General features: G+C 34.9%; 1 protein-coding gene across 1 annotated transcript in view; it reads left to right on the plus strand.

Annotated features, from left to right (window-relative positions):
• Positions 1 to 11,202, plus strand: part of LOC106791393 (protein gooseberry-like) — a 12,771-nt gene extending 1,569 nt beyond the window's left edge. Inside the window, exons 2-6 of the mRNA XM_014757007.1 lie at positions 3,986 to 4,299; positions 4,426 to 4,555; positions 8,483 to 8,657; positions 8,740 to 9,024; positions 10,812 to 11,202. Of these exons, the coding sequence (XP_014612493.1) occupies positions 3,986 to 4,299; positions 4,426 to 4,555; positions 8,483 to 8,657; positions 8,740 to 9,024; positions 10,812 to 11,202 (1,295 nt within the window). The remainder of the gene's footprint in view (positions 1 to 3,985; positions 4,300 to 4,425; positions 4,556 to 8,482; positions 8,658 to 8,739; positions 9,025 to 10,811) is intronic.
• Positions 11,203 to 22,193: the final 10,991 nt, after the last annotated feature.

Here is a 22,193-nt window from a genome sequence, read left to right on the forward strand (position 1 = left end):
ATCAAGAATTACAATTATTATCTTAAAACAATTTTAAATTTATCATACATTTATTTATAAATCTAATTTATTATTATATTATTATTATTTCAAAACTAAAGTATTTTACATTATATTATATATATATTGTATAAATCTGTTATAAAATATACATATATATATAAATAACGAATCTGAATCCAAATAATGATCTTACCATGGAAAAACTTTCTCTTATAAACCTAACCAATATAATATAACTTCTATGTGAAAGCTGAACAAATTGTCTTCTCACAGCAGAGGAATCCTTTTCGTGATTTTGTGACAGTTCATTTAATCGATGCAGATCTACGATAGATTAAGATAGTAAGATCTAACCGGATCACCTGGTGATGATGGTGATGGTGTTATTCTTTGATACAATTTTTGAAATACTTTGGAGAAAAAGGAAGAGTGTTAAATAGAGAGAAAGAGGGTGAAATGGGGGGCCTCGAAGGAAAGTTTAATGACGAGCGATACATCGAACGTATTCAAATCGGTTCGATCACCTCTCTTTTTTTTTTTCTTTCTCTTTCTCTCTCTCTTTCTATCGCGTCACATCGCTGCCACCGATCATGGTTATTAGCGTGGATCGCTCACAATCAATTGCCGCTTATCAATAATTCATGCGTTAAATTATCTCCTCGTCGTTTCATCATTTCGCTCCACGCTTGCAGGGTGGTCTTCTTCTTCTTCTTCTTCTTCTTATTCTTCTACTACTTCTTTTTATAATTTTTCTCGGATTTTTCGTTAATCTTTTTTCTCTTTCCTCCAAACCCCCAACACAACCCAACTCAACCCCATGCCCGCCACCTAATCCCCAACTCCTATAAAATTCCAAAAGACAAACATTTTCTTCGATGTCGTTCGAAAATATATCGTTTCCTTTTGATTTTCCTAATTATTTGTATCTTTTGCTACATTTCATTGATTTACTATAAATATTTTTGAGATTAGTATGAGGTGTCGGGTTATAAGTTATGATCGAAGAAGTTACGTAATAATGAATTAATATCGTTCGTAATTTTGTATTTATTTGACGTATGTTAACTTGTAATAAGTAAGTTAATGACTATTATTTAAATTTAATTATTAATTATTCATTTATTCGTGTACGGTAATGTTAATCGTAAAATTAATAAATTGGATTAATTATTAATACATCAAACTTTCATCGTCATGCAAATTAACGTTTGATTCTATGTATCGATGTTGGTTTTTTTGTATTATTAGCAATTCAAAATAAATCATTATGATAAATGTGATGGAAATGATTTTATGGAACAATTTGTTGATAATTTAAATATTCGTCAAATTTCTAATGTCTGAGAAAAAAATGTATCGATGAATTGTGTATATTAATAGAATAAATTCAATGATTTCTGATATATATCTACAAAGTATTTTTCATCAATTTGAACTGGTATATTGTTGAATTATCGTATCATTTTATTTATAGTAACATCATTGATCATTGAATAATTTTATTCATAGACACACCGTGAATCATTGATGAATTACGCTTTAGACAGAGTAGATCATTGAATTTGTATATATACCATAAACCATTAATAAACTATTTCATTGAATAGTAAGTCAATTGATCATCAACAACTATTGATTTAATATTTCAATAAAACATAAAATATATGTGATAATAAAGCAATATAAATACATAAAATCTAACATCCATTTTACAACATTGAACAAATTAATCAAATATATAACACAATAACATATTCTAAATAAAATCAAATAGTGTCTCAAATTTAATCAAATTAAATATTACTCAACGTTGATGCATAAATCAATTACTTCTAATCCAAAAAAAAAAAACAAATTAAATCAGAAATAAACACACACTCATTAATAAAATGAAAAAATGAAATAAAATGACGTAATTTAAATAAATAAAAATATATTCTTTAATAATTTAAAGTAATCAATTATTATATTCAACTCAGATACTTAATAATAGGTATACGTAAATTTATTTTCTAACGTTAAAATAATAGAAAAAAAAAAACAATTCCATACTTATATGCATACTTATATGCACACGACACAAAACCTAGAGAAATAAATCAAAGAAAATGAAAGAAGAAAGAAAAAAGGAAAAAAGGGAAAAAAAAGTAAATAAGAAGAAGAAGAAGAAGAAAAAAAAAGAAATAAAAGCAATGGTGTACACCTTCTTCTATTCCGTAATTCGCGGAGTGTGTAGGGCGCGTATTCAAAGGCAAGTCCTCGTCATTGGCGGCGGTGGCGGTGGCGGTCGGCGTCTTTTGATCTCGCCTGTAATCCCGTCGGGCCCCGCGGCCCGACTGACGTCACACACACGCCGGGACCGTACGGGGCCTGGCCTGGCCTGACTTGGCCTGGCTCCCTCACGGATGTGTGTCCTTAGGATCCCAAACGTAAGAAAGAAAGAGACAAAGTGAGACCGGAGAGGCTTGCAGAGACCTGGCTTTGCCTGTTCAGAGAGAGAAAGAGAAAGAAAGAAAGAGAGAGAAAGAGAGAGAGAGGAGTAGGGTGAAGGATGTAAATCTCGAAGCGTTCGATGAACGACGAAACGGGACTACGCGTTGCCCTCTCACTTTTTCTCCCTTTCTGTCTGTCTTTTTTGGTGGGGGAGGATGGATGGGATCTCCTTTTTGAATCCCCGTCCTCGTGATAATTAGTGGGGCCCGACGATCGCCATCTCTAAATTTCTCCTGGAATCCGATTAAACGAATCTATAGGATTAATGAAATAACAGTATAAATCGTTTTTTATTAATATTATATTATATTATATTATAATATTTTCGTATGGGGAATAATATGATTAATATCGAGTCTTCCCATCTCCAAGTTAGTGTTGTTTTTAGTTATTGTAAACAGGAACTAGGAAAAGGTGGGAGGAAGAGGTTGGACAGAAGTATATCTATTTACTTCTCATTTTGGGTACCTTTTTTTCGTGTTCCCTTTCTCATTCCTTGTACATCCTCATCCTACTATTTATTTTTTGATATTAACACGCGCGAATATGGACGCAGTTGCAGTCCCAACTCCATGAGTTTTACTGCTTCGAGCAAAACCATAAGATAGAATGCCGTAAGGAGCGTTTAGTATTATACAAAACCTTAGCAAACGCCTTCCTCATCTTGAACCCGTTTCGCAAAAGGCACGCGAGCTTGTTCTTTTAACGCTATGGTCTTTCGGGTCCCCATGCTTCGAGACTTTCTCTTTCTTTCTTTCTTCTTAACTCAACTCAACTCAACTCAACTTAACTCAACTCGACTTGACTTGACTTGACTTGACTTGACACGAAGAACTCGCGCATCTCATTCGTTTCTTTGCTAGGATGCCGCAGAAGACGCGCGTAACACGCGGTTTGTTTGACTTCGTGATTATAATTAAGTTAATTAAGAGGGACCCTAATTACCGGTAATTAGGAACGTTTGAGCGGCACCTTGCGTGTCACTGAGTTCTTCCAAACGACGAGTCTTATGCAGGATGCAGGTCCATCACCTTTTTCTTTATTTCTTTCTGTTTTTTTTTATCCCGTTTCTCTTTGTACATCCTCCAGTAAAGCGAGTTTCGTTGTTTTCTTGCAATTCGTACACGCCCTCGTCTCTATCTTTTCGAGAATTACAATTTCGTTTCTACCTTACTCATGAAATTTCTATATTATTCATTCTTTTTTTTTACTTACTACACACAACTATCTCGCGAATTATTTAACAAACAAACTCTCTAGTTTATTTATACTACTCATCTACAACATGATTATTGATATTAAAATAATATCTTATACGATTTATAGTACAAATTGTTAAAAATTTGATAACAATTAGATAATATTTAATTTTATATTTATTATATAATATCGTATTTATTTATCTAAATACGTATAGAATATATAAATCACAAATAGAACAAAATTATAATATATATTAAGTAAAAATCTTTTGTATGTGACGTTTCAGGACAAGGTCGTGTTAATCAGTTAGGTGGTGTCTTTATAAATGGCCGTCCACTACCAAATCACATAAGATTAAGAATCGTCGAGTTGGCTGCGTCAGGTGTGAAACCTTGTGTTATATCAAGACAATTAAGAGTATCTCATGGTTGTGTGTCGAAAATTCTTAATCGGTATCAAGAGACTGGATCGATTAGGCCAGGTGTCATTGGTGGAAGCAAACCAAGAGTTGCAACACCGGAAGTTGAGAGCAGGATTGAAGATATTAAAAGACAAAATCCTGCTATTCTCAGTTGGGAAATCAAGGAAAGATTGATAAAGGTCCGTTGACATTTGTCCATTCATTTATATAATTCATAAATATTAATCTTTTTTTTTTATATATATATGATATTATTAATTATTATCAACTATAATATATTAACTAGTCCAACGTGGTTCTGCCAGCAGGATGGCGTTTGCGACAAGGCATCAGCACCATCGGTTTCTAGCATCTCAAGGCTCCTTCGTGGTTCACCAAATAAAATTCGTCGTGTTGATGATCTTGGTACTAATCATTCTATCAATGGAATTCTTGGTAAGATATTAATACATTTTATTTGAAATTTTTAATATACAATTTACGAATCATTTCTCGACACATGAGCACCTTCTCACATACTTATCGAATACTATTAAAAAGGTCGCTTACTTTTAACGCCTCTTTGTAGTCAATAACATAAGATTTTTTATTTTTACAAACGAGGATCACCACCCATTTATTAACCGTGCCCACGTTTCTTGACTTTAGTTATCTGACATGAACTGAAATGTAATCCTGACTTATAATAAATACACATATAATATATTATATAATAATATTTCTTCTATACTAAATATTAATCGTCACAATTGTAATTGGAAACTAAAGAAATATATTATTAAAATACAATATAGATAAATAATTTTATAATATTGTATATATAAGAAAAAACATACGAATGTGTATGCGTATTAACGGATTATTATTAATAAATGTGAACATTTATTAACGGCAATTAGTAAAACTCGTTGAAACGTCCAGTTAATTATCCGTGTAACTGTTACATCGAGTACGTATTTAGGTATAACGCAAATCATTTCGATGGGACGCAATAGAACCGATGATGCATTCATCTCATTGTCAGAATTATTCAACGAGTTGTATGTACGTATACTTACATATTTTACCTGTAGCCTTTCGAAACATATCGTACGACGTCGTAAAATCCTACGCCCGAGTAACATTCTCTTCCGTGGAGAGAAAAACAGACGTTCGTATTCCTGTCGTTTATGAATTCCGCGAAATCCGTTCGCTGTGTTTTTAATGCTACATTAAGCAATATTTTATTCAATTAACGAAATAATGTTTACTCAGAGTAAACCCTAATTATTCGATTGAATTTAATTAGTTATATATAATTATACGTTGAAAGAATAAATGAACATTTTCAATGATATTTTACAATGAATAATTCATAGTATTAAGTCAAAAAAAAAAAGCTCTATATAAACGAAATTAAATATTATTCTCTATAAAAATAATTCGCGTAAAAATGATTGACGGTGTATCTACAAATAATACGATTCAAATGATTCATTAATGAAATAGTTCATCAATGCAAATCAATTTCAGATTTATTATAGTATTGTCTTTATTTTTTTTTTTTTTTGACAAGATCGGAAATAGCAAAGAACGCACACAAACAAAAAAATATTATTATTGCGATTCTTTAAAAAAGATTCTCAAAGAATGCAAGAAGATATATAGGAATAGCAGAAATATAGGTTTGGTTGGTAGGGAATAAAAAAAAAAAAGAAAACAACAAGAAAAAAGAAAAAAAGAAAAAGAAGGAGAGGATTCATTGGTTTCTTTCGTTTCTTTATATTTTATCACCGACGGTAGATCGCTCGCGAAGAAATATTAGGCGTCCCGTGGCGCGTAGATGTGTCGAGTTTATTACCTTGTCGGAGAGATTTAGTTTTGATTAGACGTATACTATAAAATTACAACAGAGAGAGAAAGAAAGAGAGAGAGAGATAAAGAGATAAAGAAAGAAAAAAAAAGAAAGAAGCACTCCAGGACTCTTAATTTTCAGGTTCGATTAACACCACCATCTTGGTAAAGATCCGTTTTATCATTTTTACGGGCTCACGTCTCGGTTCGTTCGTTCGTTCGTTGTTCTCTCCTTCAAAATTCGTTCATATGCATGTTGACACGTCCTGTAGACGATGACGAAGTCAAGCACGTTTATGTACCAATGTATATACTTCTTTAAATTTGAAGTCAAGTCAAGGAATAAGAAGAAGAAGAAGAGGAACGTCTTCGAAGCTAAGAAAGAGAAGAGTTAAAACGAATAATGGCAAAGCACGAGGAGTCCAACCCTATCCGAAAAGGAACAATAAGAACCATCTTCTTTCTCTTTTACCTTCTTTTGATTTTTTTGTTGTTTTTGTTTTTTTGGATTTTTTTCACACTTATTCCGAAGCTTCTCCAAAAGGGGGGGAGTCCTTTATTTGTTAACAACGAGAGATGGTTTAAAGACGTGATGATTATTCGTCCTAACTAACGAACGAACGAACGAAAAGTCGTCCCTGGACCCCGATGAAAGAAGAAAAGAATATACATATATATATTTTTTTAAATACCTCTTCGAATTAATATCTCGTGTCAAATTCGTAAGAAAAAGTAACAAAAGATAAAGAAAGAAAATGTTTTGCGGTATTTTTCCCATCCGGTGATACGGGAAAAGAAAAAAATTAAGAGAAAGAGGAAATTTAGTAAATAAGTTTGTAGAGTCGCGTTCAATTACGAATCGTAGAAGGGATGGGAAGAGAACGATAAAAGAGATCGGACGAAAGAGAAAGAGAGGGGCTGGGGGGGGGGGAACGAGGATGATAAAAGAAGATTGGAGGACTGACTGGTGGTGTTCTCTTCCTCCTCGCGCGAAATAAGAGGAAGAAAAGAGAAAAAGGGGTGGCAGGGAGAGAGAAAAGGTTGGGGGGGGGTGGCGAGGAAGGGAAGAAACTTGGAGTATATTCTCGCGGCACACGGCGTGTGGTCTTCGGCTCGTAGCCTGCCTCTAATCTTACAAACCGCCAACAACAGCTCGGTCTGCCAGTTTGTTCGAGGAATAGCAGCGCCCTCTATTGATTTAGATGTTCTTACTGCGGGGCAAACTTGCGGTCTTCCCATGATTGAGACGTACTACTACTACTACTACTCTTTTCTCTCTTGCGGCTTTAACCGTTGATGCCGTCCGTTTAAATTTTCTGTTCTCTATATATCTTTACGTTATCTCTATTTCTATCCATCTATCCTTGTTTTCATTCACTCATTACACGCGTAAACCTTTTCCTACATCCCAAGTTCCAAATACGCGGCCATCTTTAAAAATGAATAACCTCACAAACGCGACAATTACACATTTCCCCCTTCTTGTATCTTGCATTTTGATTTTAAGTTATTTAATACAATTTTGTTGTATGTATTAACTTCGATTGGGAATATTAGTTAAATATTATTTACTATGAGAAACGTTTGGAACAATTATTCGAAGAGGTTAGGTTTGTCAGTGATGCAATAATGCGGTCACGTGATTCACGCGGATTATTACGCTTCCGAACGCAAATATGAATTAATTAGAAATAAATTGTTTTTTCTTTTTTTGTTTTTTTTTTTCTATTAAATACCAACGTTACAATTTTATAGGTAATTTGAAAAAGAAAAGAAAAAGAAAAAGAAATCTTCGTCGCTACTATACGCGTTAATAGATCTTACAAAATCGTTAGCCCGGCTATAAGATTTATGGCAAAGTTTCAGTTTCGTGGTCTTTAATTTTGTCGATGGTACCGCACCTTTGAGCTTCTGCTAGAATTTCGATAGAATTTCGTTGATATATTTGAACAATTTTTTTTTCACCGACAATGACTATTAAGTATAGATATTTATTTTCTTTTATTTGGTAAAAAAAAAAAAAGATTAGAAAAATAAAGATTGAATATTTTTATTGATCGGTTAAATAAAATCGAAACGTTCGACGAATCTCCTTCATTTAGCTCAGATGGGACGGGACATGTCAAAGAACTTAATTTCTTCTCGCGGCGGACCCTAATTTCTCCGGTGTTTTAGTTTAGTATAGGTTTGGCTGCCACGGCTGTAATCAGGCGGGTCTTAATAGCGGGTTGCTCAGTCCGGCGTGTGAACTGTGGGCGGGTACGACTCGCTTCCTATCTTCGGTATCTGACGTGCAGCACGTGCTGGACTGAAAGATTTCTTTTTCTCTCTCTCTCTTTCTCTCTCTTTCTTTCTCTTTCTTTCTCTTTCTTTGTATCTTTCAATCCCTTTCACTGTTATACAGTTCATGACACGTACCTTCGATACTCGGCAAGTTAGACACACGATCGAGCCAAAACCCCAAGTTTAAAATATATGTATAAGGGATTTTAATCAACACGGATGGCACAATTCTTGACGTTACTTCAGGTGGAAGCGACGGCGGGGACGATTCCGAGACGGAAAGTGAACCTGGCATAACTCTTAAGAGAAAACAACGTCGCAGTAGGACTACCTTTACGGGTGAACAATTGGAACAATTGGAAGCGGTGTTCGTTCGTACTCAATATCCGGACGTATATACAAGAGAGGAATTGGCACAAAAGTAAAATATTAATCAAAATTAGTATTATACCAATAAGTAAAAAAAGATACTACTAATTAAAAATTTGCGTCATTGTTTTTAGAACTAAGTTGACAGAAGCACGAGTTCAAGTATGGTTCAGTAACAGACGAGCGAGACTACGGAAACAAATGAACAGTCAACAAACGAACGCGTTCAACCCGATGAGTTTACAATCGTTTCAGAGTCAACATTACGGTAGCGCGGCTGAGAGTTATCAAAGTTATGGGCAAGTCAGCGTAGCAGCGGCAGCAGCGACAACGGCTGGTTATCCACAGCATTACAACTACGGGGATAACTATTACGCTGCACAACAGCAATGGACCAGAGCGACGGCCGAGAACTACGGGTGAGTCGAATTAGAAATAAAAAAATAAAAGAAAAGAGAAATACAAAAGCAAGAAATCTTTTCCTCGGTCTACGTTTATTTACGTTAAAAGTAAGAGAAAGTAAAATTCCATGTTGGGGGTCCTATGGATAAGAAAAAGAAAAAGAAGAGGAGTAGACCTCCCACGAGACTTCGTGTGAGATAGAAAAAGAGAGTTTCCCCGTGTAATATCCGAACACACCGCTAACGTTTAAAACGGTTTGAACCAGGTGAGCAGAGAAAGCCGAGCAAAGGTTCTCGAGCTGTGCGCGCACTCTTCAACAATTAATTCAGCCATTGTGCCGTAATAACAGGTTGCCGGGGTGATCGCGTTGTTACAGTGTGCCATGTAACCTTGTGTTGTCCTCGCACACGTTCGAACAACCCAACATCATCCTCGTCGACTGGTCTTCTTTTCTACTCGTTCATGTTCCTTACTCCACTTCTTCCCTCTTCTTTACCTTTTCATTCCCTCTCCCCGACGTCTACCGACACCGTTTTCTGTGTGGTCCTCAATTATGTTCCTTCGGCCTCCGTAATGAAACGCTACCGGCTAATAATCCTCCGGGCCGATCCAAGGACCCCTCTACGCGGGACGCATACTCTTTCGCGATCGATCTCACTCTAACCGTGTGCCCCCTACGAATGGATCTGTCACGTTTCACATTCTTTCTCTCTCTTTCTCTTTGTCTATCTTTCTCTTTTTATTTTATTTTCTCCTTCTCGAATTCACCCACGTGCATACATCACCGTCATTAATAACTCAACGTGTGTCCCAAATAAGAATATAATTATGATTCGACTCATTTCAAGGATCGACCTTTCCTCAAGACTGTTTTTTTTTTCTTGTTAGTTTTATTGCTAAGTCATTAACGCGGCATAGAGAAAGGGATGATTTGTGGTCGTTAGAAATCTACTATCGATAATATTTAGAAGAATAAGCTTACAATTGACTCTAAGGATTTTCAAGGAAAAAGGGGAGGGTTGGGGCAACACAAATTCGATAAATCGGCCGAGGCTTCCGTTACGTTCTTCGTGTTTCTTTTCATAACTGCTTTCCCCTCCATGGAGTTTTAAAAGATAGATAGAGAGAGAAAGAATGAAATAAGAAGAATAAAAAGAGAAAAATAAGCAGGGGTCGTGCATCGGCACGATTTAGAGTCCTTAACGCGGTTCAAAAGGTACCGCGCTCAAAAGCGCGGGAGTCAAAACGTTCGGCACGCCCCGTAGGAAACACACACAGAACTCGTACGCCCACGCGCATCTTTTATTACTTTTGTAAACACCGAAAAAGGGAACGACTCTTTGGTAACGAGATACCAGGATTATGATGAACTTCAACATAATTTTTCCTGATTAGTTTAATCTATAATCGTCCATTCGTTTTTCTCAATTTTGTCTTTCTTTTTTTTTTTTAAACAAACTCGATTGATGAAATATTGCAATAAATAACGTGAATAACGAATGATACAACATTTTTTTTGTTAATATCGTTTCTTAATAAAAAAAAATTGCATCAGCGTAGTAACATAAAATTCAATGAAATTTGTTATAAATAAATGTATGTTTAATCGATTAATTAACGAAATAAAGAATAATAATTTTTGTACGGTAACGCGTAACTAAGGAAAAAAATATATTAGTTATTCATTTTTTTAATGTTCTTAATATTCAAGAAACGTATTTAATTTGAATAAAAATACGTACGGAGGAGCAATCGATTCTTCTCGATTTTCTTTTAGAAATCGTTGACGTGCTTTGGTTTGCAGAATATTCAACGCCTCCCACTATGGTAGCAGCAATTTGAATTTGAGTAGCCTTGGTGGCAGCGTCAGTCCAACGGCTTCGAACATGAGCGCTTGTATGGTACAAAGTGCGAGTTCAACAGTACCAGGTAGCACTGGTGTTGCTCATCACCATGTTGCACCTCACAGTCCTGGCGAGGCTAAAAGTGGTTATCCATATTTGGGTGGAATCGATTCACAAGTTTGCGGAAGAGTACACGGCCCGGATTTCGTCTTGTCGAGTGGAAGGTCGAATGATTTCAATGTTCCAGTATCGCAGGCTCGAAGTACACTAAACGGTTACACGAATGAATCACTTGATCAAAGTCAGCTTGCTTTTCTCAGCCGACTTGGAAGTAATGTTGAAAAACGATAAGGTTTTTATTTCTTTTCTTTTTTTTTTCTTCTTTTTTTTTTTTTTTTAACCAAAATGTTGTGTCCACTGTGCTTTTAATAATACGATCTTTGTTAGTTTAAAAAAGAAAAATAGAAATTTCAAATAATTGTAAATATAATATGTAATTATACGTATAGGTGTTAATCGTATATTGTCGGTGTTAAATTATTATGACAAATTTATTGTAATATACGAACAAAATAATGCTCGAACAATTATTTATCGTGACGACCAACAAGAGTGTTAATGTATACTTTCTGCCTTAAATTAATATCGTAAGTAATAATTTTTTTTTTTACTAATGTTGACTTAAAATTTGTTTATAAAACGTTTAAGACAAATCAAATAATAATAATAAGTGTTATTTATAATGAGCGGGATTTTAAATAAAGCTTAAATATTTAACTTTGATACTAAAGAAATTGTTATTATTATTATTATTATTATTATTATAGTTGCGTGATGATTATTGTAAACGATTTATTTAATTGTAAATTTATATATATATATATTATACACTCATACAGTTATTGTACATAAAGAAGATATTATGGATTATTCATATAAGAATATTTTCAATTGATAGATATAGCTATGCTGTATTAATTCGACGTTATGAAATAAACAAAGCTTACAATCCGCATTCAAAAATCTAATGAAATTAATCTTACAATTATAATTCACCATTATATTATGATTGTTTTAAATATTGTACATATGGTAAGTATATGCTTCACTAAAATTTTGCCTAGTTAACAATATTATAAAACAAAAAAATATATATACATATATATATATTGATTATATTAATGATCGAGTTTACCGTGCTTGAAATTGTACGGACAGGAAAATAAAAAGAAATACAAAAAGTGAAAAGCCAGAAGGAGAGCCGACAATCGAGTGTACAGTGACAACGAGCAATCAGCCTGCCGTATATCTACGAGTCCTGTCGCCACGCATTTGTGGCCCATTGTGTTCGCCAAGTAGGTGGTCGGACCTTCTTCGCTTTTCTCTATCATGACATAAATATATCGTCCCGTAAACGGAAAGACACGGTTGCATTTTTCGGTTCACATCATTTTACCAATCTTTTCTCGATTTAATCATATAAACAATTTCGAAACAATACGATTAAATAAAATAACAAATGATAACGTATATGAAAAATATGATTAACAACTTATAATCGAGATTAATTTAATAAAAAGAAAATAAATATTGTTCAATGAGAATATTATATGAATTTTTATTAGGTATAAAAAATTTTTCGTCGTAAGAGACCCTTGACCTACCGCATATAACATAAGGGTAAGAAAATTGTGAAAGCAACAGATTGGAGGATAATACGTAGTCAGGATTGGTGATAGGGGCTGAAAGAAAAGGGACTGAACTCAAAGAAGCCGCTTCGAATGGCAACCCAGAATTGTAAGCTACGAGGGGCTTGAAAATGGGCGGGGAATCCTTCAGTTGGCTGGAAACTATATGTGCGGTCCGAAAAATTCACAATACCGAGAATCGTAGACATTTTACTAGATTCCTGGTACGGATTGTTTTCCATTTATCCGATCTAAGTCCTTTTTGGTTAAACTTATACAACTTTTATTAATTTAATCTTCGATCATTTTTCTCTAAGTATCGAAAAACAATTTCAAATTTTATTTAAAATTAATTAGAAAATTCTTATTTATCTATCTTAGTTATCTATTTTGTTGTTGTTATCGAGAAAAATGTGTGAAAAACAGTACCAATTGATGGAAAATGTTTTAATTAAAAATTCATTTATTTCTAAAGAAAATACATAGAGACATTTGTAGAACATTAACTGTTTCGACAGATGTATCGTCTACGAGAAACCTTAACGAGCGTAACGACCTACGAAACTTAGAGTTTGCACCCCGTGGATAGGTAGGGGAGTATAGTAGTAGGTACTTACAAATATCCATGAGAATATATTACGAATTCAGCATCCTGCTGGTAGTCAAACTTAAGATACAAACTACGACGCGTTAAGAAAGTATACCAAGTTAGTAAATTTATCGAGTCTCACGATAAAATATGTGAAGAATAATAAATAAAAAAAAAAAAAAAGTAAAGGTAAGAACATAAAAATAAAACGAGAGGAGAACCTTTCCTTTTTCGTTTCTTTTTTGTTAATTTATATTTTTTTTTGGTTCAAATCAACAGCCATTTTCCCTATAGAGGACGTGGGACGCCTTGCAAACGGGGCACAAATCATCGTCGACTTAACTGGCGTAAGGGGGGAAAAGAAGAGGGGTGCAAAACAGGGAGAAGGAATGAAATGGGCAGAGCGAAAAACACACAAAACCAGTTCGGTCGTGGCTAGTAATGGCTGCTTGCACGTCTTCTCCCAGCCTTAATGGCAAACACCATGGACCCCCCAGTAATAAGTGTACATGTATACACATATATAAGAAGGTCTTATGCCAGGCAGCCAATGGGACACGGCGCAGTACGTTTCGAACAATGGTGCAACCGATTAGATTAATCAAACTTAACCGAGCCAATGAAAAGCGTGCAAATCGAGCGGCGTAGGGTACCTTCGTTTGTTCGTACCGTTGTATATAGGTTCAACGTGGTACGTAGGTTAGACTGATATGGGAATATCATAACGTCCCATGGACGTTTCCTAGTGTTACTAATTTAACGATGTTTAACAACGACGAGGAAAACCTAACTTCCTACGAGATACGATTATCCCTCATGAGGTCTTCAGATGATCGGCTAATCTTTACTTGGGCTTCCATCAAACTAATTTTAAATGAAGCTATCAAGGTATACAGGAAGTGTACCTTGAACTAACATAAACTTACACGATCTACTTTCTTGCTCCTCTAATTTCTTCTTAAACTATACCTAACACGTTCGATGTATTGTATTATACAAAAACAATAAAAATATATATATGCCTAGTTTTTCCGAAAATTTACGATGGATTCGAATTCGAATGGAAAAGTATTCTAATAAATATACGAAAACATATATTATATCGCAGAAATAGAAATCATTTTACCTATTTCTGGGTATTCAAACGTATCAACTTTCTCTGTGATCTTTGTCGATTTATTACAATGAACAGTGAAAGATCTATCGTTTTCATTTTTTGTAGATCTTTTTTCAAATCAAACTACGTGAACGAGAAGGAAACAATGGATATTCTTTGAAGAAGATAGATAAAGGAAGAGGGATAGCTATTGATTGCACCCTGTAACCAGAAGCTTGATGAATGAACCGAAGCTTTAGCGTTTTAGGTATACGTCGGGTTGGTTGGTTGGTTCGGTTTGCCCGCACGGCAGCTGGCTATACTGTGCTGATTGGTCGCGCATCACGCCGCGTTTGTCGATCTTTTGCAAAGCGATCCGCGCATATACTATACACATTGGGGGTTACCCCTAACCAGCTCCCCCGTAAACAACCTTCCCAAGTTTCATCCTCCTTTCTAAAAGGGCAACGCTACCAAACAACTACGAAACATTCTAATATTCACAGTTAACTTATATTTTTCTTAATTACTTATCAAAATTGATAAAATCAAACATCGATCATTTATGTTTCTCATTGGATTTGTCTGATAATAATTATTAAACACAATATTAATTGATATTATTACGTGAAAATTGTTATATAAATATTGTTAAAAGTGTAATCATTTACCAAACGATGGATTAAAAAATAATAATAATAATGATAACTATCAATATGCTACCAAGCGGCATTTATATTAAGAGACTAAAAAAAGGGCAATAGTGACTTAATAATCGACGTGGCTAATCTAATTTCACGTTGAGATTCGATCGGCTGGCGCATAATTGGCCTAATCAAATTCTCCACCGATGGTAGCCGCACGAAAAGCGTAAAAGCATCGCCGTCGAGTGCCGTAAGTAGGCATGTCATCACGCTTTACCAGCTTCGTTCTACCCAAAAGACTGACTTCAGGGTCTCCCTTCCTCCTAGTTCCACTACAGCACGGGTACAAACATTCCGATTCAGTATATCTTCGCGTTATTTTTCATCATCTGTCTCTGATTCCGTCACGAAAAATATCTGAACAGGATTCCTCGTCGCGACCGAAATAATTTCGATTGAATACGCTCGTTTTCTCTTTCAATATTGTGATAGGTCAGTGAAATATACCTTAACGTTAACAAAAATTATGAAATATAAATGTAATACAATTTGACAATTTTCTTTTTTTTCTTTCTTAATGAATTAAAAAATATATTTGTCTCGATTATCTACATAAAAATAATTCGTAACGCATAATAATTGTATTATAATTTATAAATTAATACGCATATAAATATAATATTCATGTTTTAAAAAAAAACAAATCTCTCCCGATATTATAAAGTTGCAATATCCTGCAATCGTTTTTACTCAGGAAAATTTTGATATGCGAGCAAACTAAGACGTACGCGCGAGTCCATTTCATTTCGCGAAACTTAATTAAGTCGGTATAATAATAGTTGAACGAACGTGCCTATACTATAATGGTGGTAGTACTTGGTTCTCATTATAGAACAATATCCGTTAACACTTTAACGATCGTTTATTGCTTCTTGTAGGATACTCCACGAACAACGTTTTATTGATACTACGTTGCAATCAAGTTTGCCATTATTGTAACCATATTATTACCAGAGATTAATCAAATAAAAAAATATCTTGAGAAGATATTTATACAAATTCCAAAATTCAACTGGAATCGTTTAATCCTATTTTTTATTCTGCCATTGAGACTCGTATCATAGAATCGAAAAGTTACTTACGAAGTTTTTCAAAAACTTCAATCGAAACGATGAAAATAATTGGGATTATCAGTGATCCTTGCTAACCAAGAAATAATAATGACGTTGACGTTCCATGAAATCCTTTTTTACAAAAATATTGTGGATCTATGACAAAAAAAAGAAAAAGAAAACATAAGAGAAACAGAAAGAAGGGGATTTGTAAGGGTAAGAAAGGTATAGAAAAACTTGTTTCTACCTTTTTCAAGAGAACGTCGTATCTCGATCCCGGATTACAACCCTTTGTAAATTGGAAAAAAAGATTTTCCAACGCGTTGCTTGTTGCAAATAGACAAAGAAATGTGCGAGGTTTCTCATCGGGCGAATCAAAACGGAGATCAACATTTTAAATATTGTGGTGACAGGTTGGATGCGATGAACCAATGATAATATTTTTAAAAAAGAGAGATGCATATTTTTAGAAAATATTTAATAAAGAAAGAAAGTGAGAGATACAGATTAAATATTGTAGATATAACTCTAGATAACAAAACAATTTATCGTTCTTCTAACGGAAGTTCAAGATTTTGATCTAAAGTAAAAAGAAAAATAAAAAGAAAGAATGAAGGAAAAAAAAAAGAGCAAACCTCAATAAAAAAAGGAAACAAAAAGATTTTCATCTGAGGTAGTTGTCACCTATCACGTTTTAGAACCGTTAACAATGACATAAGAATCGTTCAAACTTTGACAATAGAAAAAAACCTAAATTCTTCGAGTTTCCTTCATTCTCTTTTTCACTCTGATTCATTTAAATAGTCTACTGAAAAGATTTGGTATATGTTAGCAGCATCATCCCTCTCTATTTCCCCTCTCCTTTAACTCCAGGGTGGCGTGCGTAAGAATCAAAGCGTAAAAATATGATTTAAGCGTGCATTAAGTCGGCAGCCGAAAAGGCGACTTCGGGTCTGAGGGAAACACTTTTCTACCCCTAACGAATCTTCCCGAAAGCAACCACCCAGGCTTAGGGCTAAGGTTCGTATACTTATACTAATGTTCATACACATACACATACATGACAGCGTATAAACACGAACACATGGAAAAAAAAAAAACATTTCTAAAATCTCTTTTTAGGATTCGAAGAATTAGTGTACATATATAAGTATGGATATATATGTGTGTATGTGTATGAGAGAAAAAGGGGGAGAAAGAAAGATAGAAAACATCGACGGTGGCCTCTTTTTTCAATATAAGTAGCTAGAACCAAAGGGACTTTGGTGTATTTGTCTGTGTGTGTGTGTGTTACATCTAGCGTTTGTCAGTATGGATTAGTCTCGTTTGGTTATCACAATGATATAGTCGTATTCAGTATTTCTTGTTAATTGTATACCGAAAAATTTGATGATCAATGTGATGATTGTCATATATAACAGGTGTATATGTAACGTTGGATATTTAATGTTGAAAATGCTAGTACAAATAAATGTGATGTTTATTAATTTACTTATACGATAAATTGAGACACGACTACGTTTTCAGTATGTTATTTATACATATATATGCATATTTATTATTTATTTATTTTCCATTTCTCTTTAACGTTACCTGGGATCCAGAAAAGCGGATATATTTCACACCAGGTTACTTTTGTCGCAACTTCAATGGTTATTAAACAACAGTTTAAAAAGTTAGAATTCAGGACAGGTAACTGAGTTAGAAGAGTTAGTGTCAGGTTCGCGGCTTATCCAGCAACTAAATCCAACCTTTTTGAGAGGGAGTATAGAATAAGGGCGAATTTTCTTCCCGGGGGTCCGCTTGACGTGTGTCAAGAACTTCGATCACCTCTTCTTCCTTCTTCTTCTTCTTCTATTTTTCCCTTCTTAGTCATTTGTTTGTTATCGACATTTCTTATTTTGATCCACAAACACGATTTTGGTTTGGAATCATATTTTCCAGACATTTGTTCAATTAAATTCTAGTATTATCTATTTTTACACACGCTTAATCCGCAAATCGTTTGACAAAAGGGGAAAAAAGGTATAAAAGGTAAAGTTTTTTTAGGACCTCCTAGATCTACACTTCAGGTCATTCTCACAAGTGTTATGTTAAAAGAAATGAACAGTTTTCTTTTCGCTTGTTCAGCAAGTTTATTCAAGATAAATCTAAAAAAAAAAGAGGATACTCTTGAATTTTTGGAATTTAAATAAATCTATACGTTTATCGAATTATATTTTGTAATAACTAACAAACACATATTTATCAAATCTGAATAAAGTTGTACCCAAACGAAAGAAAACTCGACAAAAATAATGCAACGTCATACCAATGTTCATCATTGATGACATTTAAGAAAATATTCTTACACCAATGGGATCGCTACTCGAAAATGTCCTCGAGATGAAAATCTTTACATTATCATCATCATTATTATTATTATTAGGATTATTATTCGATCTTCTCGATCATCATTGGACAGATCAAGAAGAGAGGAAGAAAAATCAAAAACTCCCCAAAAAAAAAAGCCGACTGGTGGTGGGGGGCGGAAGGAGGGGGAAGCAAGTAGTGTTGGATTGGTGTTTCCGGCATTGAAGAAATTTCTCTTCGTTCTTGTATAGATTAGTAACGGGTAGGCCAGTTTCTGTTCGTCTAGCTTGAGTTAGCCAGCTGCAAAGGTAGTAGCAAGCGAGAAATCATCGACAGTGATAGAGAACTAAGAGAGAGAAAGAGAGAGAGAGAGAGAGAGAGAGAGAGAGAGAGAGGGATAGGTCTACCAGGAGGGTCCTAACGGAGAAGTTCAGCGAGAATGGTTGTGTTCCTCTAGCAGGACATATCTTGGTTCTTCTAGACTAAGAGGAGGATACGGCAAATAATCGTTAAATGGTATAACGTCGCGAGCGTACTACCGACACCGGGCCGAATCAAATCCGCGTTCACGAATGAACCGAACTGTGACGAAATTTGAGACTTCAGATTTACCAGGGATATGAAATCGGCCAATAAGATGGACAGAGAATAATCCCTTATATCGTTTTTTTATTTCTTAGTCACTTGGCTCGTGTACATAAAAAGATCCAAGGATCCTCCCATGGTATGTACTTTTTTTCTTATTCTTTTTTTTTTGTTTTTTTTTTTGTTTGCCCGATGATGAAGAAGAGGAAATGAAAAAAATAAAAAATAAAAGGAAATAGAAGAAAAAAATGAAGGAAGGAAGGTGAGGGTAAGCGGATACTAGTGTTGTTGATCCTATTGATTAAGAAAGAATCATAAAGCAGAATGTTAGATTCGAATAAACCGAGTAACGATCGGTTTCGATTGACCGTCGATGGTAATGGCTATCGGATATCGGGCGAAACTCATAACACCGATAGTGGTATAAGAACAAAGGTGCCGCCACGTTAGCGAAAGGTTTACTCATTGGTAAAGGCTAAACATAAAATCGTAAGAAGTATTACGCTAACCGCGATTCCTTACTACCACCACCACCACCACCACCAATACCAACGTCATCATGGTCATCGTCAATATCATCATCATCATCATTATCATGACCATCATCATCATCATCATCATCATCACCACCAACACTCGGATTATTTGTAGGACGATGCATATCCACACGTGTAACTCGCGAACGAACGGACAATGGGTGCAAGTCCTACTACTACTCCCTCCACATTGGTGAAGAGAAAGAGAAACGTATGAGAAAGAGAGAGGGAGAGAGAGATACCAAGGGAATGTAGATGGAGCGAGAAAGAAAGAAAGAAAGAGAGAAAGGGTGTGCAGATGGGAGCTCGAGTTGCTTGCTGCCACAGGAAACGTTTCTCCCGTAAGCGTACGAACATTAATCCTCGAACGTTTATTGCAACGTTTAGCCTGCATTCCCTGTTCAACCTCTCGCCAGATCTTTCGATTCCACTCCGGGTATAATTAAACGAAAGATCGGTATTTATCTTCGACTCGTAATACACAAATACTATTTCCGAATGACTGAAATCCGAATATAACTGCTGTTTACCATAACCGGAATTCTCCGTTCTGGCAATGTTGTATTATAAAGATATAACATTATGCATACTCAGATAAAAATAAATATATACAAACAAACACGAGATAGAGAGAGAGAGAGAGAGAGAGAGAGAGAGAGATCTTTTTTTACATGGAAAATAAAAAATAACATTAATTAAAATTTTGATAAATAAACTTGAACATTTTCTCGGACATGTTAATCATAGTTAGGGTCAACTAAGGTACCAAAAGGAAGGTTTGAAGAAATAAAGATAGAGATAAGTAAAATAAGAAGAAAAAAAAAGAAGAAGGAGAACCTTTTCTCAACCCTTAACACCTTCCTTCTACCTTTCGAGACATTAAAGTCACGAAAGGAGGAACGTGAACGCGGAACGGCTAAACGGACGAAAACTCTTTTGGTTCTTACGGAGGTGAACCAACCGTTTGCCGATCTGTCTGGCTTGCGTCTGTTCTCCACAGGATAGTGGATCCTTCCTCTCTTCTTTACACTTGCAGAAGGAAGAGTGGTCTCGAGAAAAGGTGAAGAGAAGTCCGTTCTTTCGTTCGTTCGTTCCTTCGTTCGTTCGTTCGTTCGTTCGTTCGTTCAGCGTGCCTGAGGGCTCGCAATTTTTCAGAGGGATTTATTAGAGCATCATTCTAAGGCTTTACGACCCACCTGGCCGCGGCCGGTTGTCTCCTTCCATCTCAACCACTTCCAGTCTCGTTTCGTCTCCCTCGACACTCTCGTTCCGTTCTTCTTAGAGCGAGTAGTAGGAGAGAAGGTGAGACAAGGCTTTAAAAGAGAAAAGAAAACAAATCTGTGTGTGTACGTACAGGTATGAGAAGTATCCGAGTATATGTAAGGAACAGGAAAACACAGAGAGGGAAAGAGAGAGAAGTATAGAGAAAGGATCAAAGCGTGACTACGTTTGTTGTGGAACGAAGAGAAAGAGAATGAAATAGAAGGAGAGATAGAGAGATAGATAGAGAAGGCAACTCGGTTAATTATTTTATTCTCACGCCAGGCCGTCAGACTGCGCGTGCCTTTCATTAGACTTCTACCATCCAACTAGTGCCTTAGGGCCACCGTCCGTTTAGTGGATTTTCTTCGATGCTAGGAACTTTAGAATAATGTAGATCAATAATTCATACGATTAGAAATACCTTTTAATATTACCTCTACTATTATTTTAACACGCGATCTCTTTAACCATCATTCACATATCTCGTTTATTTATATATATATCACTTTTCATTTTGTGACGGTACCTCTCTACAAACACATAATTAAATCATATATTAAACTAGTTATATAAGCGATATTTATATTAATTATTGGATTACTCGAAAAGTTCGTAAAGATTTAAGGAAAATATTGATATGTTTGTATTAGAACAATTTGTAATAGAAACAATAATTATATAGCTCCAATAAAATCAATATACAAATTCATTAATAATTTTATTACATTTATTATAAATTAATTGTTTCTCTCGTCCAAAAATAAAATTATTAATAATTTAAGCAATCAAGAGATAACGAAGTTTAGATGTGTAGTGTTTTGAATATTACAAGAATGTATGTCTGCTTAAATAAAAAAAAGACGCTGAACTTTAGAGATTAAGTTGCTGAAGAAGTCCAATTAATCAAAACGAAGTTCTAGTTCTTTTGAATGTCCAAATTCCCTACGATACCTATTTATTTATTATAAATGTTGATCATAAAATAACTTTTGATTAAACATAAAAGTAATATACTTAAATTGGCACGAACTTTTCGGACAAATCATGAAAATAATAATCTTCATGTGAGAATGAAATTGTAATCAAATGACAATGAGTCTAGTTAGCGTTTAATAATTGACGAATTTGATTTGAGGGAATAGAAGTTCGCCACGTCATCTCAAAATTTCAGTACGTTTTGTAGTTCCTCGTCGTAGTCGTAGTCATCGTCAATTTTGCCGCGAGTTATTTAAATAAAGCCCTTTGTCGGCTGACTCGATCCCATTACCGAAGTTACTTTTATAGCCGCGCGTGTACGCCGATATGGCGAATTACCATTTCCTTTCTTGTTTCCCCTCCCACCCCTCATCCTCCTCTTCCACCTTCTATACACAGTTTTACACCCTTTCCCTTCTCTCTTTTTCTCTTTCTCTCTTTCTTCTTTTTCTTTTTGTATACCTTCCTCGTTCGCACTCTCTTTACGTTAAATGGTCTACTC

Source organism: Polistes canadensis, unplaced genomic scaffold (genome assembly GCF_001313835.1).
Source record: "Polistes canadensis isolate GaletaPanama2010 unplaced genomic scaffold, ASM131383v1 scaffold_303, whole genome shotgun sequence".
Classification (NCBI taxonomy): domain Eukaryota; kingdom Metazoa; phylum Arthropoda; class Insecta; order Hymenoptera; family Vespidae; genus Polistes; species Polistes canadensis.